The sequence below is a fragment of the Apodemus sylvaticus genome, chromosome 21 (assembly GCF_947179515.1).
Source record: "Apodemus sylvaticus chromosome 21, mApoSyl1.1, whole genome shotgun sequence".
Lineage (NCBI taxonomy): Eukaryota > Metazoa > Chordata > Mammalia > Rodentia > Muridae > Apodemus > Apodemus sylvaticus.
In genome coordinates, this window is record NC_067492.1 from 5,533,642 (window position 1) to 5,554,954 (window position 21,313).

The following is a 21,313-nucleotide window of genomic DNA, read 5'->3' on the forward strand; positions in this document are numbered from 1 at the left end:
CAGAGGCAGTACCTGCAGACAGAGCTGGGGGGAAGGGCAGGGTATCTGGAAGGACGCAGACCACGGCTTATGGAAGAGCCAGGAACTTTTACTTTAGGATGGATGTAGTCAGTGATGGGAACGGGGAAGAGGTGCCCAGGGCAAAGCCAGGGAATTGAATACCCGAAGCAGAAGAAAAGGCGGCCAGAAGTGACCTTGCAGAGCCATGAGGCTGAGGGACTGGCCAGTCCTCTGTACAGATGCATCAGGAACCAGGTCAGTCAAGAACTGAGGACAAAGCAAGATGGCCAGCAGATGACCCTGATGACGGCTATCCCAATTGTCTGTGCATGACAACAACCTAAAGAGTTGGCAGGGCTCAGCATGAAGGGCATGTGGATTTCAGAAAAACACAGTCTGGTGCCCTCCTGAGGGAAAGGCAGCCCAGAGTGAGAGGTCAGTGCCAGTTCAGGACACGGTGCGTTAAAGATAAAGATGTCCAATTCGGACAGACGCCCTTAATCAGGAACAAATTTTAAGTATATTAAAGAGTAGACTGTGGAAGTTGATTGGGTTAACGGAAGGATGAAGCCTGGCAAACTCTATAAAGAAACAGGGAAAATAATCTGTCAAGATGATTTTCAGAATATTTCATTTAAAGGAGAGACAGAAAGGAGAGAAAGAGGGGGAGAGCTGAATAGCTTTTCCTTTTTTAGACAGGGTCTTACCATGTAGTCTGGGGTTCTGCCTCTGCCACCCAAGTACTGGGATCACAGGTGTGGGTGACCCCACCCAGTGTGGACAGCTAACCTGATTGGAGGCTGAGTCAGGGTCCTCCTGAAGGGCCGGTAAGCATGCTAGACAGAGCCAGTCAGCTGGCTCTCAGCTCTTCCTTTATGGGGAGCTGGCTCACGGGGTGTCAGCTTTGACCCACCGAGGGCAGGGACTTGAGCTCTCATTGTCTTTGAAAGTCTGGCCTCCTATTGTGACGAGTTTTGTGATCAGGACACCACAGGCTCACACGGAGAGCATGGGTCCTCCCAACAGTGTACTGCACAGACGGACAGTGCCCATGTCTAGAGGCCTCTTAGTCTGAGGTACCACTGCGCGCTCCCACCTGTCAGCCTAGTTAGTCCTGGATCCACAGATTTTACTCCATGTGGCGCACGGTAAGTCAACAGAATCTGGTCACATCAGTAGGAGTGATGAAGGTTAGCCTCTTGGTCAGCTCTAGCTGCATGGGGGATCTAGGCCCACCTCATAGTGGGTCTGAGTTCTGGGCATCAATACACTGGGCATGAAGTATATGGCTTTACTCCCATAAGACTAACCACACTGACTAAGGCACATATCTGCTTCTTGCGTGGGGAAAGACCCCAGTGTAGCAGGGGCTGAGGACCATCATTAGTGTCAGAAGAGTTTCCATCAGACCTGAAAGCCGAGACCTGGCAACAACTAGAAACACTGTGTCTGTGTAACTAAAGAGCAGGAACTGTGTTCCTGAGAAACGGACCCGAACATTTGTAAAGGTTTTATGACTGTAGCAAGCCTGCCTGGCAGACAGGAAGCACCAGGTTTGATACTTAGTGTCCGTAAACTGGGCGTGGTAGTGCTCACCTATAATCTTGCACTCAGAGGGTGGAGGCAGGAGCCTCAGAAGTTGAGGGTCACCCTGCCTACATAGGGCTTTGGAGACCAAGGTGAATGAGAGGCTACCCGGTAGTCTTGAGCTGGGACAAAGGGGAATCGTCCTGCAAACAGTAACAATGAAGCCAGACATCTGAATGCACTGGTGCTCTCCACTGCCAGAACTCCACTGCGTTCTCAGCTGCATGCGTGGGTGTGTCCTGAGAACGAATGTGCCCTGCAGTACCCGGATCGGATCGGTACTGAGGCCTTGCTTGTCACCCCGTTACTACTTTGGCTCCCCGCCCCCGTCTGACCCTCATAGTCTCTCCAGGAGCACCCCTGAAGCTGGCAGCTGCAGAACAGAACCAGGTCCTCCCACGCTCTGCTCTGAGACTTGGCAGGGCAATGCTGCACATCTGTGTCCTCAGCAGGGAGACTTGTTTTGCCTATTTTCAGGCTACATGAGGTGCCCACGTGATCTTGTCAGTCCAGGAAACTCGATCTACAGAACAGGTTTTATTAGAGTTCTGTTTCCACTACCACAATAGGTCTGTCTGATGTCTGTCACAAACAAAATAATGAAACCAGGCCTCCACGTCAAGTGTCTATATTTATTTTGGCTTTTTTTGTTTCATCTTCTCTGAGAGCAAAATCATTATTTCTCAAATGGACTCACATCAAAGCCCGTTTTGGCTGGCCGTCCCTGGGTGGCACAGAGGACCGAGACAGGTCATCTTGACCCTCTGTTCCCAAAGACGAGAGTTTACTTTCTAATACTAGAAGAAGGCTTTGCTTTGATCATAGGCGAGAGCAGAAGGCCCCGAGGGCTGTGCTCAGACATGTGTTTCTTTTCTGAGCACCCAGCCAGCACTACGGCAGGCACACCAGAGGCCAGCGGGGTTGCTAAACGCACACTCTACATATATAGCCAGCTATGACAAAATGCTTTGTTTTTAAACCTCAACTTGCTTTTCTACACGATTAAAAATTTATGTTTGAAAGGAAAATGATGAACATCTCTCTAAAATAGACCTCCATTCATAATTTATTAGCACTTTATGACTAGTGTCCTTTTCTCCATCTAAGTATCACGGACTCCATAGGCCTAAACGCTAAAGCACACTGCACCTGTGAGAAGGTGGGGCCAGGCACGGTGGCTCACTCTCGTAATCTGTTTCAGGATCTGGAGGCAGAAGAATCAGGATCAAGTCTAGCCTGGGCTACAAAGCAAGTTTGAGGCCTGCTTGGGCTACATGAAACACTGCCTTTTTGTTTTTTAAACCGTGTGTGTGTGTGTGTGTGTGTGTGTGTGTGTGTGTGTGTGTATGTTGGTGGGTAGGAAATCCACATGAATGCAGGTGCCTGCAGAGGCCAGATCTGTTGGGTCCCCCTGGAGCTGGACTTACAGGGATTGTGAGCTACCTGATATGGGTGCTGGGAATTGAACCTGGGTTATCTGGAAGACAGCAAGTATTCTTAACACACTGAACCATTTCTCCAGTGTGGAATCCTGCCTTAAAACAACAAAAACAGGCAAACAAAAAACCAAAACCAGACAGAGGAAGTAGAAGCAGCCACAAGACTCAGCCAATGAGTGCCGTGACATGCTGTTGGAGGCGGGACTTGTTTTGTACGTGTGTATTCACCGGCATCACACACCAGTTTGTATTGACTGGGTCTTTCACAACATAAACTGCCTTTGGAACTCTTGCTTTTGAAACAAGGTCTCACTTTGAAGCCCTGGCTGGCCTGCAGTCTTGTGTGGAACTGGCTGGATCTGCTTGCTTCCGCCCTGAGAGTTCTAGGATTAAAGACTGTGCCAACACACCCAGCTCCTTAGAACTCTTAGACAAGCTTCCAAAAAAACCAAACCAAACCAAAACCCAAAACCCCAAAAAAAAAAAAAACCCCAAACCCAAAACAAAACAAAAAAAAACAAACAAAAACTGTGTAAGTATAGAGTGCTTCCTTTTCTTATGTTCTGTGGTATAATATAGTTTCTTTGCTTTTATCTTTTTGTTGTTGTTTTTATGGTTTTTTTTTCTTTTTTGGATTTGGTTTTTTTGAGACAGGGTTTCTCTGTTTAGCCCTGGCTGTCCTGAAACTCACTCTGTAGACCAGGCTGGCCTCGAACTCAGAAATCTGCCTGCCTCTGCCTCCCAGAGTGCTGGGATTACAGGCGTGCACCACCACCACCCAGCTCTTTTATCTCTTTTAAAGACAGGGTTTCATGTAGCCCAGGTTGCCCTCCTAACTACTTCAGAAGTGTTGAGGTCATCGGCATGGCCCATGACACGCAGTTCTACCTTGTCATATGTGTCTTGTGTCATCTTATGTTTTACTACCGGGTAGCCTCTCATTCCGTTTTACTGCACGGCTGTAGTCACCGAGAAGCAGATGTCACATGTCCTTCAAAGGCACAGAAAACAGTCCCTCAGTGGACTGGAAGAGCAGCAGCACCGAGCAGGGCGCTGGCTCGGTCCCATCTCACGATCCCCTCAGGTCTTCTGAGCTCTGCGGGCATCGGGCACACATGGAATATTTACATATATCCAGGCAAACACTCAGACACATAAAAGGAAAATAAATCCTGCTGGGCGGTGGTGTTGCATGCCTTTAATCCCAGCACTTGGGAGGCAGAGAGAGGTGGATTTCTGAGTTCAAGGCTAGCCTGGTCTACAGAGTAAGTTCCAGGACAGCCAGGGCTACACAGAGAAACCCTGTCTCAAAAATAAATAAATAAATCCTTAAAAAAGCAAACATAACAAAATCGTCCCATCGCAGAAATTCCATCACAGCAGTGGGGGGTTAAGGTGTAGGCCAGGGCTCAGGCCCATGGGGGCTTCCAACAAAGCACTTTAACTGGGCAGTGCTCTCCTAGATTTACTGAGAAGGATCAAAACATACCAGCTTGGCTTGACCACACCCCCCTAGGCGAGCTCCAGAGAAGAAATTCCAGAAACAAACTAAGCCTTTTTTCCCCCTTATTTCACAGAAATGTTCAGGGTTGGAGAGATGGCTCCATAGTTAAGAGCACTTCCTGCCTTTCCAGAGAATCGGAGTTCAGTCCAGCACATGGCTCACAGCTGCCTGTAACTCCAGATGCAGATGAGACGGCCTCTTTTGGCCTTGTGGACATACTCATACATGTGGCATATTCACATACGTGCACACACACGCATGTACACATACACGCATGCACACGCACACTCGTGTGCCCTGCTAAGCATGATTCTTCCGTTTCTACCTCCTAGGTGCTGGGGTCATGCATATCCCTGCACCTCAGCCCCCCCTACGTGCTGGGGTCACGCATATCCCTCCACCTCAGCCGCACCGTGCTCCTTGAAAGTCTCACCAGTTTTTAGTGAATGTGAAAAAGAAAAATACAACATTGGCCGGGCAGTGGTGGCACAATCCCAGTACTTGGGAGGCAGAGGCAGGTGGATTTCTGAGTTCGAGGCCAGCCTGCCCTGCAGAGTGAGTTCCAGGACAGCCAAGGTTATACAGAGAAACCCTGACTTGAAAAAAACCAGAAAAAAACCAAAAAAAAAAAAAAAAGAAAGAAAGAAAGAAAGAAAGACAGAAAGAAAGAAAGAAAAATACAGTATTGACAATGTATTAAATCACCAGATGTGGTGGCATACTCCTTTAATCCCAGAACTCTAGAGGTAAACAGTTGGATTGATTTATGTTCGAGGCCAGCCTGGTCTACAGAGTGCGTTCAAAGACAGCCGGGGCTACACAGAGAAACCCTGTTTTGAAAAAGCCAAAGAACAAACACACATACACAAAATAAAAATGAAATTACTGAATAGAATAAATGTTCTTTTTTTCTGATGTCTGCTTGAACTATTTAAATGGGTTGTCAGTTGTGACTTAAGGCAATTAGGTGATTCTTCTTCTTTTTGGGGGGGAGGGTTTGTTTGTTTGTTTTGTTGGATTTGGTTTTTTCGAGACAGGGTTTCTCTGTGTAGCCCTGGCTGTCCTAAAACTCACTTTTGTAGACCAGGCTGGCCTCGAACTCAGAAATCCGCCTGCCTCTGCCTCCCAAGTGCTGGGATTAAAGGCATGCACCGCCACCGCCCGGCCGCAGGTGATTCTTTTAAGAGTAAATTAATTTTACCTTACTAATGAACTTTTGAAAAAAATTTTTTTTAAAGATTTATTTTTTGTATGTGAGTACATTTAGTTGTCTTCAGACACACCAAAAGAGGGCATCGGATCCCATTATGGCTGGTTGTGAGCCACCATGTGGTTGCTGGGAATTGAACTCAGGACTTCTGGAAGAGCAGCTAGTGCTCTTAACTGCTGAACCACCTCTCCAGCCCAATTTTTTTTTTGGGATACCCTTGTCAATTGAAGTTGCCTTATGGAGTCTACATGTCTTCAGGAACCATCTTCTGATGTCTATGGCCTATGAGTTAGCTTCCAAGGGTTTGCATCTCAAAGAGCCCTCAGTCAGCAGGCTTATCACAGCACACATTTGAGAGTTCCAGAGGCCTCGTGAGCTGTGGCAGGGACGGAGCTCCAGCAGGCTCAGGGAAGGGCGCTTCCAGACTGTTCCTCTTCCTGCTGGGTGCCAGCTGTGCCGAGGTACGTGTCTGGAGACACCTGAGGCTCAGGCTCATTGTCATAGCCCACTCTCCTTGGGCGTGTTTGTGCTTCCCTGATCTCATGAGGACTCCAGCATGACTCCACCTTCAGTAGGCGTCCCAAAGATCCTGTTCCAGGTAAGGTCGCACACGCAGATCCAGAGCTAGGATTTAAAGTGTGACTTTGAGGACACAATCGAAGCCTCACACACACAAGTAAGGATGAGGAGTTAGCAGAAAGTACCGATGATCTCGGCACTGCATGTCAGACACCGGAGTGCTACGTGTCCTTTTCTAGATGAAACAGTCCATGACGCATACACTACGGACAGAAGCGACCACGGGGCCAGCCAGCATCATGGGCAGACTTCTGTCCCAGGAGCCGTTCCCACAGTACAAAAATCGCAGTGTGTAGACACCTGTCTCAAATTCCAGTCTTTTCTAGCACTTAAAGTCTGAAAAAAGCTCCCTGGCGTTTTCCCACCGCACACACTGCTTAGCATTTTTTTTCCCTTTTTTTCAAGACAGGGTTTCTCTGTGTAGCCCTGGCTGTCCTAGAACTAACTCTGTAGACCAGGCTGGCCTCAAACTCAGAAATCTGCTTGCCTCTGCCTCCCAAGTGCTGGGATTAAAGGCATGTGCCACCACTGCCCGGCTGCTTAGCGATTTCTGTAACCAGCCATTTGGTGTCCATTCGGAACTACCCTGGTCCATCCAGACCAGTCCCAACACAAGGAACTTAAAGGTTAGTTTAACTTAAAGATAGTTTCCAAGCTCTTGGGTCTCAGGCTGCTGACATCAGGATGAACACTGGGGTGTCCAGCTAGTGCTCACTAAACACAGGGTGCTGTGTCTCCAACAATAACTAGGAGGACCTCCCTCCCTTCAGATGAGGGGGGCTCAGGTTGAGGGTTCAGTGTCACGTTGTTTGCTGGGACCGAGAGGCTGGCCCGAGGGAGGAGGATTTGCTTTGTTTGGTTTCACAGGGATCAGCCCCAGGGGCTGGGAAGATGGAAACTGAGGCCAGGAAGCGAGGTGAAGGGCATACAAGAAGAGCTGGGTTGATACCTAGGTGCCTCAGTGTAACCAAGCAGACCACGGTAACCACTGCACATTTCAGTCAGAAGCCTACCTGTTTAACCTTCCAGTTTGCACTAAGGTATTTCTGATCTAAAGCAGTGATCATGGAGTTCAGGGCGCCGAATCAAGGAGGTGCTGGCCATCACTCCGCCAGTGTGAGGTGTAGTAGCTGGCGTACGTACAGCATTGGCAGCTCGTTAGCAGGAGCCAGAAGCACACTGCCTCCTAGTTTTCATCAACTTCCAGCAAGCTGTGGTGCAGAGCCTTTCTTTCCCAGAAGAAAGAAAACCAGCTATACACAAAGAGCTTAAAGGTCAGGCAAACACTCCTCTGCCAGCCAACAGGCAAATGTCCGGAAGGAGAGTACCTGGTTGCTTTAATTTAGGGAACAATACTTTGTAAACACAGACAGTGATAACAGAAGGTGACAGCCTTTGTATTGGTTTTGGGTGACTTTTATGGTAGAGTCCTTAGGGACCACTTGTGCCTCTTTCTAAAGATAAGCTTCCACTTATTAATATATAATGTGTTTTATATATTATAATTAAATATAATTATGTTTCTTCCATTAAAAGCAAATATTAGATTCAGATTTAGTTAAAAAGTAAAAACTCGCCAGGCAGTGGTGGCGCATGTCTTTAATCCCAGCACTTGGGAGGCAGAGGCAGGAGGATTTCTGAGTTCGAGGCCAGCCTGGTCTACAGAGTGAGTTCCAGGACAGTCAGGGGTATACAGAGAGAACCTGTCTCAAAAAAAAAAAAAAAAAAAAAAAAAAAAAAAAAAGAAAGAAAGAAAAAAGTAAAAACTCTGAAAATGGTACGCATGTTGATAAATCTAGGACTCGGGTGGCAGAGGCAGGGATATTGCCATACATATGAGGCCAACCTGGGCTACACGGTGAATTCTAAGCCATCCAGAACTATAAAGAACCATCTCAAAAACAAACAAACAAAAAAATAAAACTAAAGGCATATTTGGAAAATACCTTGAAATAAGGGAAGAGATAAACATACACAGGGCTGCAGAGATGGCTCAGAGGTTAAGAGCACTGACTGCTCTTCCTGAGGACCTGGGTTCAATTCCAGGCACCCACATGGCTGCTCACCGCTGTCTGTGACTCCAAGATCACCCTCACGCACACATATATGCAGGCAGAGCGCCAATGAACATTTAATAAAAATAAATAAATGAATAAACAGACACACGCATTTTGTGTGTGGCTCCTGGTGTCTTGCACATGCTGGATAAGCCATCTGCCGTGGGGTTTTATCTCCAGCTCCTGAAATGATGCTAACAGTCACAGCTTCCTGATCAGAGTTTAACAGTAGGCTCTGGTGAGCAAACACTAATTAACTGTATCTGAGGCAAAGCAGGGGTGAGCTGTGATGTCCGTATCATATCTACCACTTCCCAGAGAACAGAGGGACAAAGCTGCTTCCCATGATGCCCCTCTCCTGCCTACGAGGCCACACGAAGCTTTCTTTGAGGACCCTAGACTCCACTGCCCCCCACCCCGGGACTCCTTATCTGAAGGAAAAAAAAAAGATGACAGTCAGATACAGAGGGTATTTTGCTGGAGGGATTTCTTACTGTGGCTTTCGGCAGAAGAACCACAGCACTCAGAGGCGAATGCAGGCCACCTGTGGCCCTGACAAGGCCAGTGGCCCCCTTAGGCTTACAGGGACACGCATTATGCTTTATTGCCACAGGAAGAGGCGAAGCTGGCACTGGGAAACAGTGGACCAGGCTGCCCTGTGCCTCATGACACCCTTTCCAAGGTCCCACCCTCTCAGAGTCCAAACCTCCAAAGTTCTTCAACCTTGTCCTTACTGTTCTCAAGGTAAGGTGCCCAGGGGCCCAAGCCACACTCCCAGGCCTGAGGCCCAGGTCTGCCTGTCTTCTTGCCCCTCTCTGACCCATCTAGGTCAGGTCTTCCTCACACAGCCATGCTGAATCCTTCAGAACTGCTGTCTGGTTTTTAATTGTTCATCCATTAAGGTCACAGCTGAATTAAAAATCTACTCCTCGCTGGAGCGCAAACTCTTAGGGAAGTTTCCATGGCACTGTTACAAAGGAGTAGAGCCTTCCTGGCCCCACCCTGTGGCAGGAAGGAAGCGGCGGGCACCGATACCGTTAACCTGACAGATCGCCATGCTTTTCCGTGGGAGTCCCTCCCGGGGACCAGCACAGACTAAGCCAAAGTTTCAAGTCTCCGTTAGAGACAGGCAGGCAAGACCAACCTTGCGTAGTAGTGGTTGTTTATTCTTACCTCGACTGGGGGAGGGGGAGCGCCCAGCACGTGCACTGAGAATGGCTGGGTGCTGCAGGAGAGGAAAAAAGGATGGAAAAACAAACAAAACAAAACAGACAAACAAACACGGCTCCATATCCAAGGCCTCTGGTTAGAAGAGGACCATATATTTGTATTTATAAATATAATGCAACCACATCTGGAGGGAAGGAAGGAGGGAGGGAGGGAGGGAGGGAGGGAAAGATACACGGGGCCAGGGGTCTCCAGAGAACAAATGCATTCATCCACTTAAACCTCGTTATAATCTCAACGCAAAGGGACGAATTCCAGCCCTAGAGAGGCCCACAGCCATGCCCCCAGAGACACCGAACGCAGGCGTGGCCCCGAGCCTTCATCTCTGCCGTTGGTGCTGCAGTGAGGAGGGGGAGAAACAACGACAAATTGGCTCCTCCAACCCTGAACGATTTAAATATTCCAAGGAGAAAAACGTAGAGTGAAACCAGGGTCAAGGAGGGAACTTGGTAGAATCAAGGCAGCTCTGCACAGCTGGGGGCACCTGCTGGCTAGAGAGTCCAGCCCAGCGCCTGGCACCCCTAGAGCCTCAAGATTCCAGCCCAGCCTGAAACACCCAGACATTCTCAAGTTCCAGCTCGACCTTGACACCCCAAGAATCTCAGGATCCCAGCGGCTGACACTTTAGGATTCTCAGTATCTCTACCTAGCCCCTAACACCCAGATTCTCAGGATCCCAGCTGCTGACATTACTAAGATTCCAACGCAACGCAACGCAAAACAACCCAAGATTCTCAACATCTCCACTCGGCCCCCGACACCGCGAGGTTTGCAGGATATCTCGATATTCTGGACACCGGTTCTGGAGACCCTGACCCCAGCCCCCAACATTCCAGGACCCCAAGGCCTGCCCCTCACCACGCGTACGCAAACCCTCGCGTCTTACCGTAAGTCTCGGACATGGCGGTCTGCGCCATCCTGCCGCCACAGCTCCGCGGGGTCCGTCCTCCAGTCTCCGCAGAGCGAGAGGAACCGAGCGTGCAGAGCCGGGTACGGGCCCACGGCGAGCCGGCCACCGGCTGCGGCCCAGCGGGACTCGGCTCCGCGCCTGCGCACCGCCGCCCGGCGAAGGAGCCCGGCTGAGGGGGGAGGGGCGGGGTCGCAGGAGGAAGGAGGAGCGGGGCTGGGGAAGGGGAGGAGGGAGGGCGAGAGAAATGGTTGGAGGCTCCTAGTCGGAGGAGGAGGTGAAGGCGAGGGAGGATGGAGGAGGGGACCAGGAAGGAGGGAGGGCGGGGCTCGGGAGGGGGCGCCTGCACCCGCTAGGTCCTCCCAGATGGCTTAGCAGTACAGACTCAGTGTTTCTTAAGTGTGACCTACCAGGCTAGGGGGGGACAGGAGGCCGCCCGAGGGCTTGTTTTGACAGAAAGGGGGTTCACTAGCAGAGAGCTAAGCTCTAGCCCAGGCAGGTGTATTCGGTCTCCGGAACTCTCCTGCTCACCACTTCAGTGGACCGAGCAGCGTTGCTTGACTCTTACTGCAGGCTAATTTCAAAGGTGTGTTCAGTTTATGAAACAATACACGTCAACCTACTCCTTCCTCCAAGGAAAGGTGTCGGGGCATTTACTGAAAGGCAAATTGGGGTCGGGAATTTGGCCCACCTGAGCAAACCAGGGCCTAAGTTCCTGCCTCCTTCACAGCAGCAGAGGCCTGGTCTGTGGAAAGCCTACTGTGTACCTTTCACCCTAGGCCGCCATCTGGCTCCACCTCGGGTCAGGCGTTCTCTACTGCCTCTGTGCTGCCTGTCTTAATGTTTCATTATTGTGGGTTTTTTTTTTTTTTGACTCTTTTTTTTTTAAAGATTTATTTATTTATTTATTTATTTATTTATTTATTTATTTATTTATATGAGTACACCATTGCTCTCTTCAGACACACCAGAAGAGAGCATCAGATCTCATTACAGATGGTTGAGAGCCACCATGTGGTTGCTGGGAATTGAACTCAGGACCTCTGGAAGAACAGTCAGGTGCTCTTAACCGCTGAGCCATCTCCCCAGCCCCCTCATTATTGTGTTTTATGATAGAAAATTAAGGAGATGTGGAGAGGGAAAGGACCCCCTCTCGTCCTGGAGTGTTGTTGAACTCTCTTGCTGGCACGGTATGCAAAGTTTGCTGTTGAGATTGCTTGGCATAGTGTCCCTTGCCTGTCATCCCAGCATTTGGGAGGCATAGGCAGGATTGTTTCAAGTTGAAGGCCTACCTGGGCTACACAGCAAGGAGGAAAAACAAAGATAATGGAGACTCATAAATAAATAAACAAATAAGTTAATTAAAACAACAGTAATGAGTGCCTGCATAATTCATTTAATATAGTGCTATTTCATATAAGAATGTTAAAATAGCCAAGCAGTGGTGGTGCACGCCTTTGATCCCAGCACTCAGGAGACAGAGGCAGGTGGATCTCTGTGAGTTCAAGGCCAGCCTGGTCTCCAGACTGAGTTCCAGAACAGCCAGGCCTACGCAAAGAAACCCTGTCTTGAAAAAAACAAAAGGGAAAAAAAAGAAAGAGGATTAAAATAGCCAGGAACTGCGCTGCAGGCCTGAGAGTGTGCGACCTTGCGCTCAGCTTGGCTTCCTTGCCAGCCGCAAATCTGTAAACTAGATTACAGTCAAAACACGCATCTTACATGGGCGTGGTGGCACAGGCCTTTAACTCCCCATCTCAGAAGGCAGAGTCAAGCAGAGCTGAGTTCCAGGCCAGCCTGGGCTACATAATGAGTGCTAGGCAAGCTAAGACTGCATGGTGAGATGCTGTCTCATAACAAACAAACAAAGAAAAAAAATATGTCTTAGTCTTTTGTGACTTAATATAGTAAAGACTCTTTTGGTCCTTGTGACCTATGTTTTTTTTGGATTTGTTTTTTCGAGACAGGGTTTCTCTGTGTAGCCCTGGCTGTCCTGGAACTCACTCTGTAGACCAGGCTGGCCTCGAACTCAGAAATCTGCCTGCCTTTGCCTCCCAGAGTACTGGGATTACAGGCGTGCGCCACCACCACTGGGCTGTGACCTATGTTTTTATCTTGGTTTCTAATCCTGTCCAGTGTACCTCAGGAACAACTGTGATCCCATTTTTAAAAAGAAAGAAGGGAGGTATAAAAACTGCCAAGCACGGAGGTGTGTTTACAATCCCATGCAGTCAGGTATGTAAGAGACAATTAAACAAGCCTTTAAAAAAGAATCATTCTTTTAAAATTTGTATGTGTATGTGTGCAGGCCTGAATACATATGTGTGCATCACATGCATGCAAGTGACCTTGAAGGCCAGAGGAGAGCATCAGATCTCCTAGAACTGCAGTTACAGAAGGGCCACCTGATGTGGGTGCTGGGAACCAAACCCTGGTCCTCTGCAAGAGCATCAGTGCTCTTAACTGCTGAGTCATCTCTCCAGTCCTCCATTTTCATAATAAACTCCAATTTTGCTTCATACTAACTTGTTCTGAAATTATTTTCTGCTGTGTAGTCAAGAATCTTGGTTTCATCTGGGTATGGTGCCTCATGCCTTTATCCCAGTACTGGAGAGGCAGAGGCATGTGGATATCTGTGAGTTCAAGGCCAACCTGGTCTACATAGTAAGTGCCAGGGAAGCCAGGGCAGCCAGGGCAAGGTAGATAGACCCTGAGTTACAAAACAAACAAAACGCCAGGCAGTGGTGGCACATGCCTTTAATCCCAGCACTTGGGAGACAGAGGCAGGTGGATTTCTGAGTTCAGGCCAGCCTGGTCTACAGAGTGAGTTCCAGGACAGATAGGGTTATACAGAGAAACCCTGTCTAGAAAAAACCAACCAACCAACCAACCAAAACAAAACAAAATAAAACCTGTATCACCTGATGAGAGAGGTCTCTGAAAACACCTCAGGCTGCCGCTGCATAGAGCTGCCTCTTGTTTCCAACTGTTACTTATCCTAGCAGCAAATGAGTCTGGGGCCTCTTGGCTAAAATACTCCAAGAGCCTTAATTTCCTAGAACTATTTTGTATCTAGTTCCATCTGCACTCGGTACCTCCTTCCTTGTGTTCTTTTTGTTGTTTTTGATACAAGGTCTCACTTTGTAGCTAAACTGGCTTCAAACTTACTATACAGTCCAGACCTGGCTCTAACTGGCATCAACTTTGCATCTTGGTCTTCTAGTGCTGGGATTGAGGCACATGCCCCTCCCCCCCCCTTGCTTGGCCTTCTGCTGCTCTGTTGGCATTAGCTGCTTCCAGTTAAAGCATTCAGAAGAACCGTGGTACCCACACCAGGAAGAGACCAGGAGGAAGTCACTGGGCATGGTGCTAATCTGTGTGTTGAGAGAAACTGGACACAGATGTCTCAGAAACCTATTCAGGGTGGCAGGGGAAAAAAGTGGGGGGGGGGTGCTTTTGGCTAGCCAGAAGGCTGTGCAATCATTTTTAAAAGATTTATTTATTTATTTCATGTATGTGAGTACACTGCCACTGTCTTCAGACACACCAGAAGAAGGCATTGGATCCTAGTTGTGAGCCACCATGTGGTTGCTGGGAATTGAACTCAAGAGCAGTCAGTCTTCTTAACAATTGGGCCATATCTCCAGCTCCCAGAAGGTTGTGAATTATCTCAATCATTTATATCAGTTACAGGTTTGACTTCTGCATTATACTTCCCCCATCTCACTGCTGCACCCGACAAGACTTTTTTAAAAAGTATACTTTCCTCTAAAGCTGTATTTTTGTGTTTTGTGAGAAATGTGAAGGCAGAAAGACTCTGGGAAAGGATCCTGCTTAGTGAGAAAAGTAAGACAAACCCCAGAGAGATCCTTCTGTGCTTACCAGTAAAATTTGTGGGAAAACTAGAACAGGAAACACAGATGAGTTTTGTTTTGTTTTGTTTTGTTTTTTGGATTTTTTTTTTCCGAGACAGGGTTTCTCTGTATAGTCTGGCTGTCCTGGAACTCACTCTGTAGACCAGGCTGGCCCCGAACTCAGAAATCTGCCTGCTTCTGCCTCCCAGAGTGCTGGGATTACAGGCGTGCGCCACCACCGCCCGGCTCACAGATGAGTTTTGACAGGGTCAGAATTCTACACTGTGTGAGAAGTCTCTGTGTCTCGGCAGCCTGGGTCCAGAGGAAGTGTTCCTAGAGGCTGCTTGGACTCTGAAATGTTGCTAATTGTGCATGGGAATTTTACCAACACACTGACTTACATTTCTCTTTAATCATCTTCTTTCTCTTCTCAGGAGGTTTGTGGCAGTCTAAAAGTAGGCCCAGGTGCAGGGGAACCTATGTAAGAGGAGAGGGAAGGGAAAGGAGCCTCCCAAAGAAACCAGAATCCCGCTCCTTCCCAGGTTGGAGGGCTCCACACAGCTGGTACTTCGTTTCTTCTTCTAAACTCTGCTAGACAGTATGACAGGACCTGACATTTAAAGACAACGGTTTGAGGCTTAGGACTTGATGACATAGGTACTTGGGGCTAGCCTGGGGCCCTTCATAGCCTGGGGCCCTCCATAGCCTGGGGCCCTCCATAGCTAGAGTTGGGGGATATGAGGCAACTGCAGCCAACAGTTGGCAGTGCTCAGGAGCATCTGGTGTTACCTCAGGGAGGAGCCAGGCGTGTGAAAGCTTTAAATGTGAATTTAGTTAAAACCCAGACCAGTGGGACTGATCAATGAATGAATGAATGAATGAATGAATGAATGAGTGAATGTCATCAATAGGAAGATATCTAGGAGGACAGCCTTCCAACACCAAAACAAACAAGCAGACCCCAAACCTCTGTGGCACACCTGCTCTCTAGAACTATTTGGGCTGAGTGGGGTGGGTGAGCTGCAGGGGTAGAACCAGCCCAAAGCCTAACACTGTTGAGTCTAGGGCCTGCTCAGTCTCGGCACTTCTGGGTGGGTGATGCAGGTCACTGCTGCCCCTGTAGCCTCGAGCTGAGTGGGTGGGTGCATCTGAACGCATTCCCAAATCAGTGGGGGCAGGAAATGTAACATCACCCAGGGAAGATGTCCCCCAGGACCTAACAGGCCAGAGAAATTCTGTGACTATAGCTAACTCTCAGGAGGACAGATGAGAAGTGAGTTATCCTGTCCCCAGGATGTGTGGGAAGCTCTTCCAACCACACTGGAGTTTCTGCTTCACACGATTCCTTCTGTTTGCATGGAGCGACTCCTCTGAGGTCTGATGGGCGCTATGAATTGGCACTTTGATTGTTTCGTGTTTGTGGGAACCTGTGCTGGCTGATTCAGTGGCGGCATCTGTGCCCTGTGATCTGGGTGGCTCCTTTTGGTGCTTCTCTATGATAACGTCTTGTGAGGCCCGTCGACTGGCGGCTGTGGGATGCTAGCACAGGTCTCTGTTTCATCACAGTCCACCTCCAGTCTGTTGCACAAGCTTCCTGTGAAGTGTGAGAGCTTCATGACAGTTACCACCCGCCTCTGCCTGCACCTTGTGGATGCCGTGATTCTGTCTATGTAGTAGAGTTGTGTAGTTTCTACCTTATCGATGTCTGTGATAAGTAGCAAATTCTCACCACCACCACTGTGTTTGGTGTGTGTGTGTGTGTGTGTGTGTGTGTGTAAAAATAATTCTTACAGGGCAGTGGTGGCGTATACCTTAAATCCCAGCACTTGGGAGGCAGAGGCAGGCGGATTTCTGAGTTTGAGGCCAGCTTGGTCTACAGAGTGAGTCCTAGGACAGCCAGGGCTACACAGAGAAACCCTGTCTCAGAAACAAAACAAAACAAAACAAACCCCCCCCCAAAAACCCAAAACCAAAAAAAAAAAAAATCTTACAAAAGTTGTATCTCAACCATCTAAATTCATGATAGCAGACCTCTGTCTCGCAAGCCTTCATCCTGTCTTCTTCCCCAGCATCCACAACACACACTTGACTTTCGGTTGGACAAACCTGACCATTCTAGGAGCGTCACAAGAGTAACATTGGGCAGCACGTACCCTTTAGTGTCTGGCCTCAGGGTGGAGACACAGTTTGGAGGCCAACTGTGGCCTGAGGAGCTCTGTGCTTTGGGAACTGCACCCGGATGAAGCCGGCCTTTGATTGGACGCAGTGAAGAAGAAGGTCAGGCCTGATTCTAGCTCTCCGAGGTCGAGCAGGAGGATGAGGAGTTCAGTCTTCTTCAGCTTCATTGTCGGGTGGAGGCCAGCTTTGGCTACATGAGCTCCTGCCTCAAAAGAAAGGAGACAGAGGTTATTAAGTAGAGAAAGACACAGTATGTGCTTTACTTTTAAATATGAATGTTGTTGCCGGGCGGTGGTGGCGCACGCCTGTAGTCCCAGCACTTGGGAGTCAGAGGCAGGTGGATTTCTGAGTTCAAGGACAGCCTGGTCTACAGAGTGAGTTCCAGGACAGCCAGGGCTACACAGAGAAACCCTGTCTTGAAAAACAAAAACAGATGTGTGTTTGTGTGTGTGTGTGTGTGAACATTGTTAAGAAAACCTTCAGAGTCTTAACAATACCTATATGTGTGCACTTGTGGCTTTTAGAGTTGTGTGGCTCAGAAGACATAAAGTACAACTAGGTTAAAAGATAAGCAAGGTTTAAAGATCAGGTAAAAACAAATCAGCTGGTTTAGCTGTTTGCTGAGAGGATTTCCTTTGCTCACTGAATGGAAAGGAGGCTTAGGACCCACATTGTTTTCCAGTAGAAAAGAGAGAGCTCTGATAAGTTAAATTCAAAGGTCACTTCTGGTCCGGAGCAAGCAGGATTCACCTGCTGCAATCTTGTTAGTAGTGTTGAAGTTTCTACAGGAAATGCAATCTGATTAAAAGATGAGGCCCTGCTTCCCTGCCCACATCCCCTGAACTTTGCTGTTTTCTTCTCCTGCTTCTACAAAGCAATGTCTTAGCCATGCCTGGTGGTTTACACCTCTAACCTCAGTACTAGGGAGCCCAGGCAGGGTTACTGCAGTTCTAGAACAGCCTGAGGGTAATATGTTATTTCAAAGAATCAAAACAGTGGTAATAATGAAAGAGTTTAAGTTCTTACTTTTTCTTTTTTTTTTTTTTTTTTTTTTTTTTTTTGGTTTTTCCGAGACAGGTTTCTCTGTATAGCCCTGGCTGACCTGGAACTCATTATGTAGACCAGGCTGGCCTCGAACTCAGAAATTTGCCTGCCTCTGCCTCCCAAGCGCTGGGATTAAAGGCGTGCACCACCACTGCCTGGCACTTTTGTTTTTCTAAGCAGAAAAATATCCCATGTAGCCTAGGCTAGCCTCAAATTCAGTGACCTTGAATTTCTGGTTTGCCTGCTTCTACCTCCCAAGTGCTATGGTCACAGGCTTGGGCCACCACACCTGGGCTGGTGCGGGCAACAAATCCCAGGACTCTATGCATGCTAGGTAAGTCTCTACCAACTTAACCTCTTCCCAGCATAATTTCTTTCATTGTCCAAACAGTATTCAATTGTGCCATATGCATATTCTCAGATAGTCTGGCCTGGACTCAAACTTGCTATGTAGCTGAGGGAGACTCTTGATCCTTAGGATTCCATCTCTTGACTCTTGGGATTGTAGGTATTCTCCACTATACTAGTTGTACTGGCTGGTATTGTGTGCCAACTTGACACAGGCTGGAGTTATCACAGAGAAAGGAGCTTCAGTTGGGGAAGTGCCTCCATGAGATCCGGCTGTAAGTTATTCTCTCAACTAGTGATCAAGTGGGGAGGGTCTAGCACCTTGTGGGTGGAGCCATCCCTGGGCTGGTGGTCTTGGGTTCTATAAGAGAGCAGGCTGAGCAAGCCAGGGGAAGCAAGCCAGTAAGAAACATCCCTCCATGGCCTCTGCGTCAGCTCCTGCTTCCTGACCTGCTTGAGTTCCAGTCCTGACTTCCTTTGGTGATGAACAGCAATGTGGAAAGTTTAAACTGAATAAACCCTTTCCTCCCCAACTTGCTTCTTGGTCATGATGTTTTGTGCAGGAATAGAAACCCTGACTAAGACGCTAGTTTAGACAATTATTTTAAATAGTTTTTGCAATCAGAAAAAAGTATTAAGGGCCAGCCAGATGGCTCAGTGGGTAAAATAAAGGCCCTTGTTCTTCGATTCCCAATCCCTACTTGGTGGAGGAGAGAACTGAGTTTCCAAGATGTCTTCTGAGTGGCAGGTGTGTGTCCACGTGCATATGGTAAATAAATGGGAAGAAATCAACTAAGCCCCACACTGGGGTTGTGTCTTCTGGTGCCTTTTCTTTCTGCGCAGAGGACTTCTTGTAACAGATCCTGAAGCCAGTGTACTAATGGTGGTGAGTTCTTTCAGCATCACCTGTGGCCCTGAGCAGAACGATCCCGGGTATACTCAATTTAAAGTGGCCGTGCAGTAAGAAAGAAATCAGGCACATTTCAGGGCAGGAAGCGTGTGTTTGCAAGGTTAAGACAATGGACAGGAATGCCTCTGGGCATGCTCAGCTTGCACACAGGTTTAGCTGAAAATAAAGGGCACTTTGAAGGTGTGTCACACCGTCTGCCCCTAAAGTGCCAACTCACGGACAGGCTGACCGGTTCGTAGTCTCCTGCTCAGCAGATTTGTTCCTGATGGGCCGTCAGATGCTGTTGTTAATCTTCGTTTCTTCGTGTGAAGTGAGTTACCTCTCTCAGCTTTCTACGATTTCATCCCTCTGGTTTTAAGCAACTTGATCTTGATGTGCTATCGAGTGCGTCTCTCCGTGGCGCTTGTCCTTGAGTTTATTAGGGCTTCTTTGTTCTGAGTTTGGAGTTTTTAATCGGGACTTGGAATGCTCCCAACCATTGTCTTTTCAGCTGTTTCCCCCTCCCTGTCCTTTGAGGTTTGTCAGGATGCCCCGTGTTTGCCTTTCTCCCAAATCCTCTGCTGTTGGATCTTACACATTTCCTTGTTTCTGTCTCTAACTTCAGGAATCCTTCAGTGGTCTCTGCTGTGAGCCCCATGGGTACATTGCCTGACACACCCACCCCAGGCACCTCGCTCTCCCCTCTGGTTCACCCGGTGCGTGAGACTGTGAGCTCTGTGACTGCATCTTAGCTCCCATCTCTCGCCAGCCTCTTGATTGCAGTCTTTTACTTTTGTGTCTGTGTATGTGCATTTGTGCGCGCGCGCGTGCGCGCGCGCGCGCATATGTGTGTGTGTGTGTGTGTGTGTGTGTGTATGTGTGTGTATGTGTGAGTATGAGTATATATGTGTGTGTGGTGTATGTGGTGTGTGTGTATGTGTGTGCATGAGTGTGTATAATGTGTGTTTGTGGGTGGAGTGTGTGTGTGTGTGTGTGTGTGTGTGTATAGATGTACATGCAATTCTGTCCATGTTTGTGGAGGCCAGAGAGAAATTTCAGATTTTATTTCTCAGGCGTTTCTTCCTGGCCTGCCTCTTGCCTGCCATGTGCCCACTAAGCTAGACAGTCAGCCAGTGAGCCCCACAGAGAGGTACACAGCAAACGGCCAGGCTTCTCCCCAACATTAGAGTTATAAGCATGTGCCAGCAAGCATGAGTTTGTTTACTTGTTTGTTTGTTTATGTGGGTTCTGGGCTCGAACTAAAACCCAGTACTTGCGAGGCAAGCACTTCGCTGCCCGGGCCTTCTCCCCGGCCCAGACTGGAGATCGCCTTGCTCTCCACAGAGCACTGTCCTGCGAGTGATTTGCGAGGTTGTTTCTGGTGGCTGACTTTTCTCTTCCTCGTGGGCAGTGTTTGCCCACTTCACATCCGGGGTGATTTGTCACTGACTGTCAGACATAGGGATGTTTACTTACAGAAGGCTTGAGACTTCTTCAGACACACAGATAAATCACTTAGAGAAACCTAATGCCCCTGCCACATCCTGAGAGCTTTCTGTTCAACTCTGTATACTTGAATTATGAGATATTTTATTATAAAGAATGGGGCCAAGAACGTCTTCCTTTGGTGCTGGGGACTGAGTTGCAACCGTGTACTCTGATAGTGAGCTAAACTCATGGCTTTTTATTTTTTTAATTAAGGTATTTTGTTTGGGGAGGTGGAGAGAGAGAGAGAGAGAGAGAGAGAGAGAGAGAGAGAGAGAGAGAGGCACCCAGCCCTGTGTTGTTTTACTACCCCAACACTTAAAAGACAGAAGCTGAAGGGTAAAGGGCCAGGACTTCAAGGCCAGCCTGGCTACATAGAGAGACCCTGTCTCCAATCACTAGCCAGCCAGTATAGTTTACTCAGCAAGGACTAGGAAAAGACCCTGCCTCCAAAACAGCAAACCGCAAGGTAGGTAGCATTCTGAGGAGAAGCACCCAGGCCAGCAAGATGACTCAGCAGGCAAAGGCGTTTGCCACTAGGTCTGCCAACATGAATTCAACCCACAGGACCCACAGAGTAGGAGAAAACAGTCTTGTTGTAAACGCCTGGGCTGATGGGATCCTCTGGCTTTGGCCCGCTGTCCTCCTCAGCAACCGAGCCTGTTATGTTCTTCTCCCATTCCTGTTCTTTATTTGTGCCAACACCACACCCCTCCCCCACCCCACCAGCCAGGCGAGGTGCACATCCTTTGCTGGGTGCTGGAGTTTAACTCGGGCTTCACGACAGCTGAGAGAACTAGCCAGAGCCACTGAGATCTCTCCTCCTTTGCTGAACATGTGTGGACCGGCTGCCAGCTGACATGCACGGGGAGGTGCCATGCCACTCTCTGGTGCTGGTGGCTTTGCTGCCCTCACAGAGCTCCCCGCTTCAGGCGCACACCATGTCGTTACCATCCGGAGGCTCGGACGCTGAGTTCAGGTCTCACATGGCCAGACTCTTCCAGGATA

The 21,313-nt window shown here is 48.6% G+C and overlaps 1 protein-coding gene across 1 annotated transcript in view; it reads right to left on the bottom strand.

The window, feature by feature from the left end:
* Positions 1 to 10,796, bottom strand: part of Rab4a (RAB4A, member RAS oncogene family) — a 31,044-nt gene extending 20,248 nt beyond the window's left edge. Inside the window, exon 1 of the mRNA XM_052166093.1 lies at positions 10,490 to 10,796. Within this exon, the coding sequence (XP_052022053.1) occupies positions 10,490 to 10,520 (31 nt within the window). The 5' untranslated portion in view covers positions 10,521 to 10,796. The remainder of the gene's footprint in view (positions 1 to 10,489) is intronic.
* Positions 10,797 to 21,313: the final 10,517 nt, after the last annotated feature.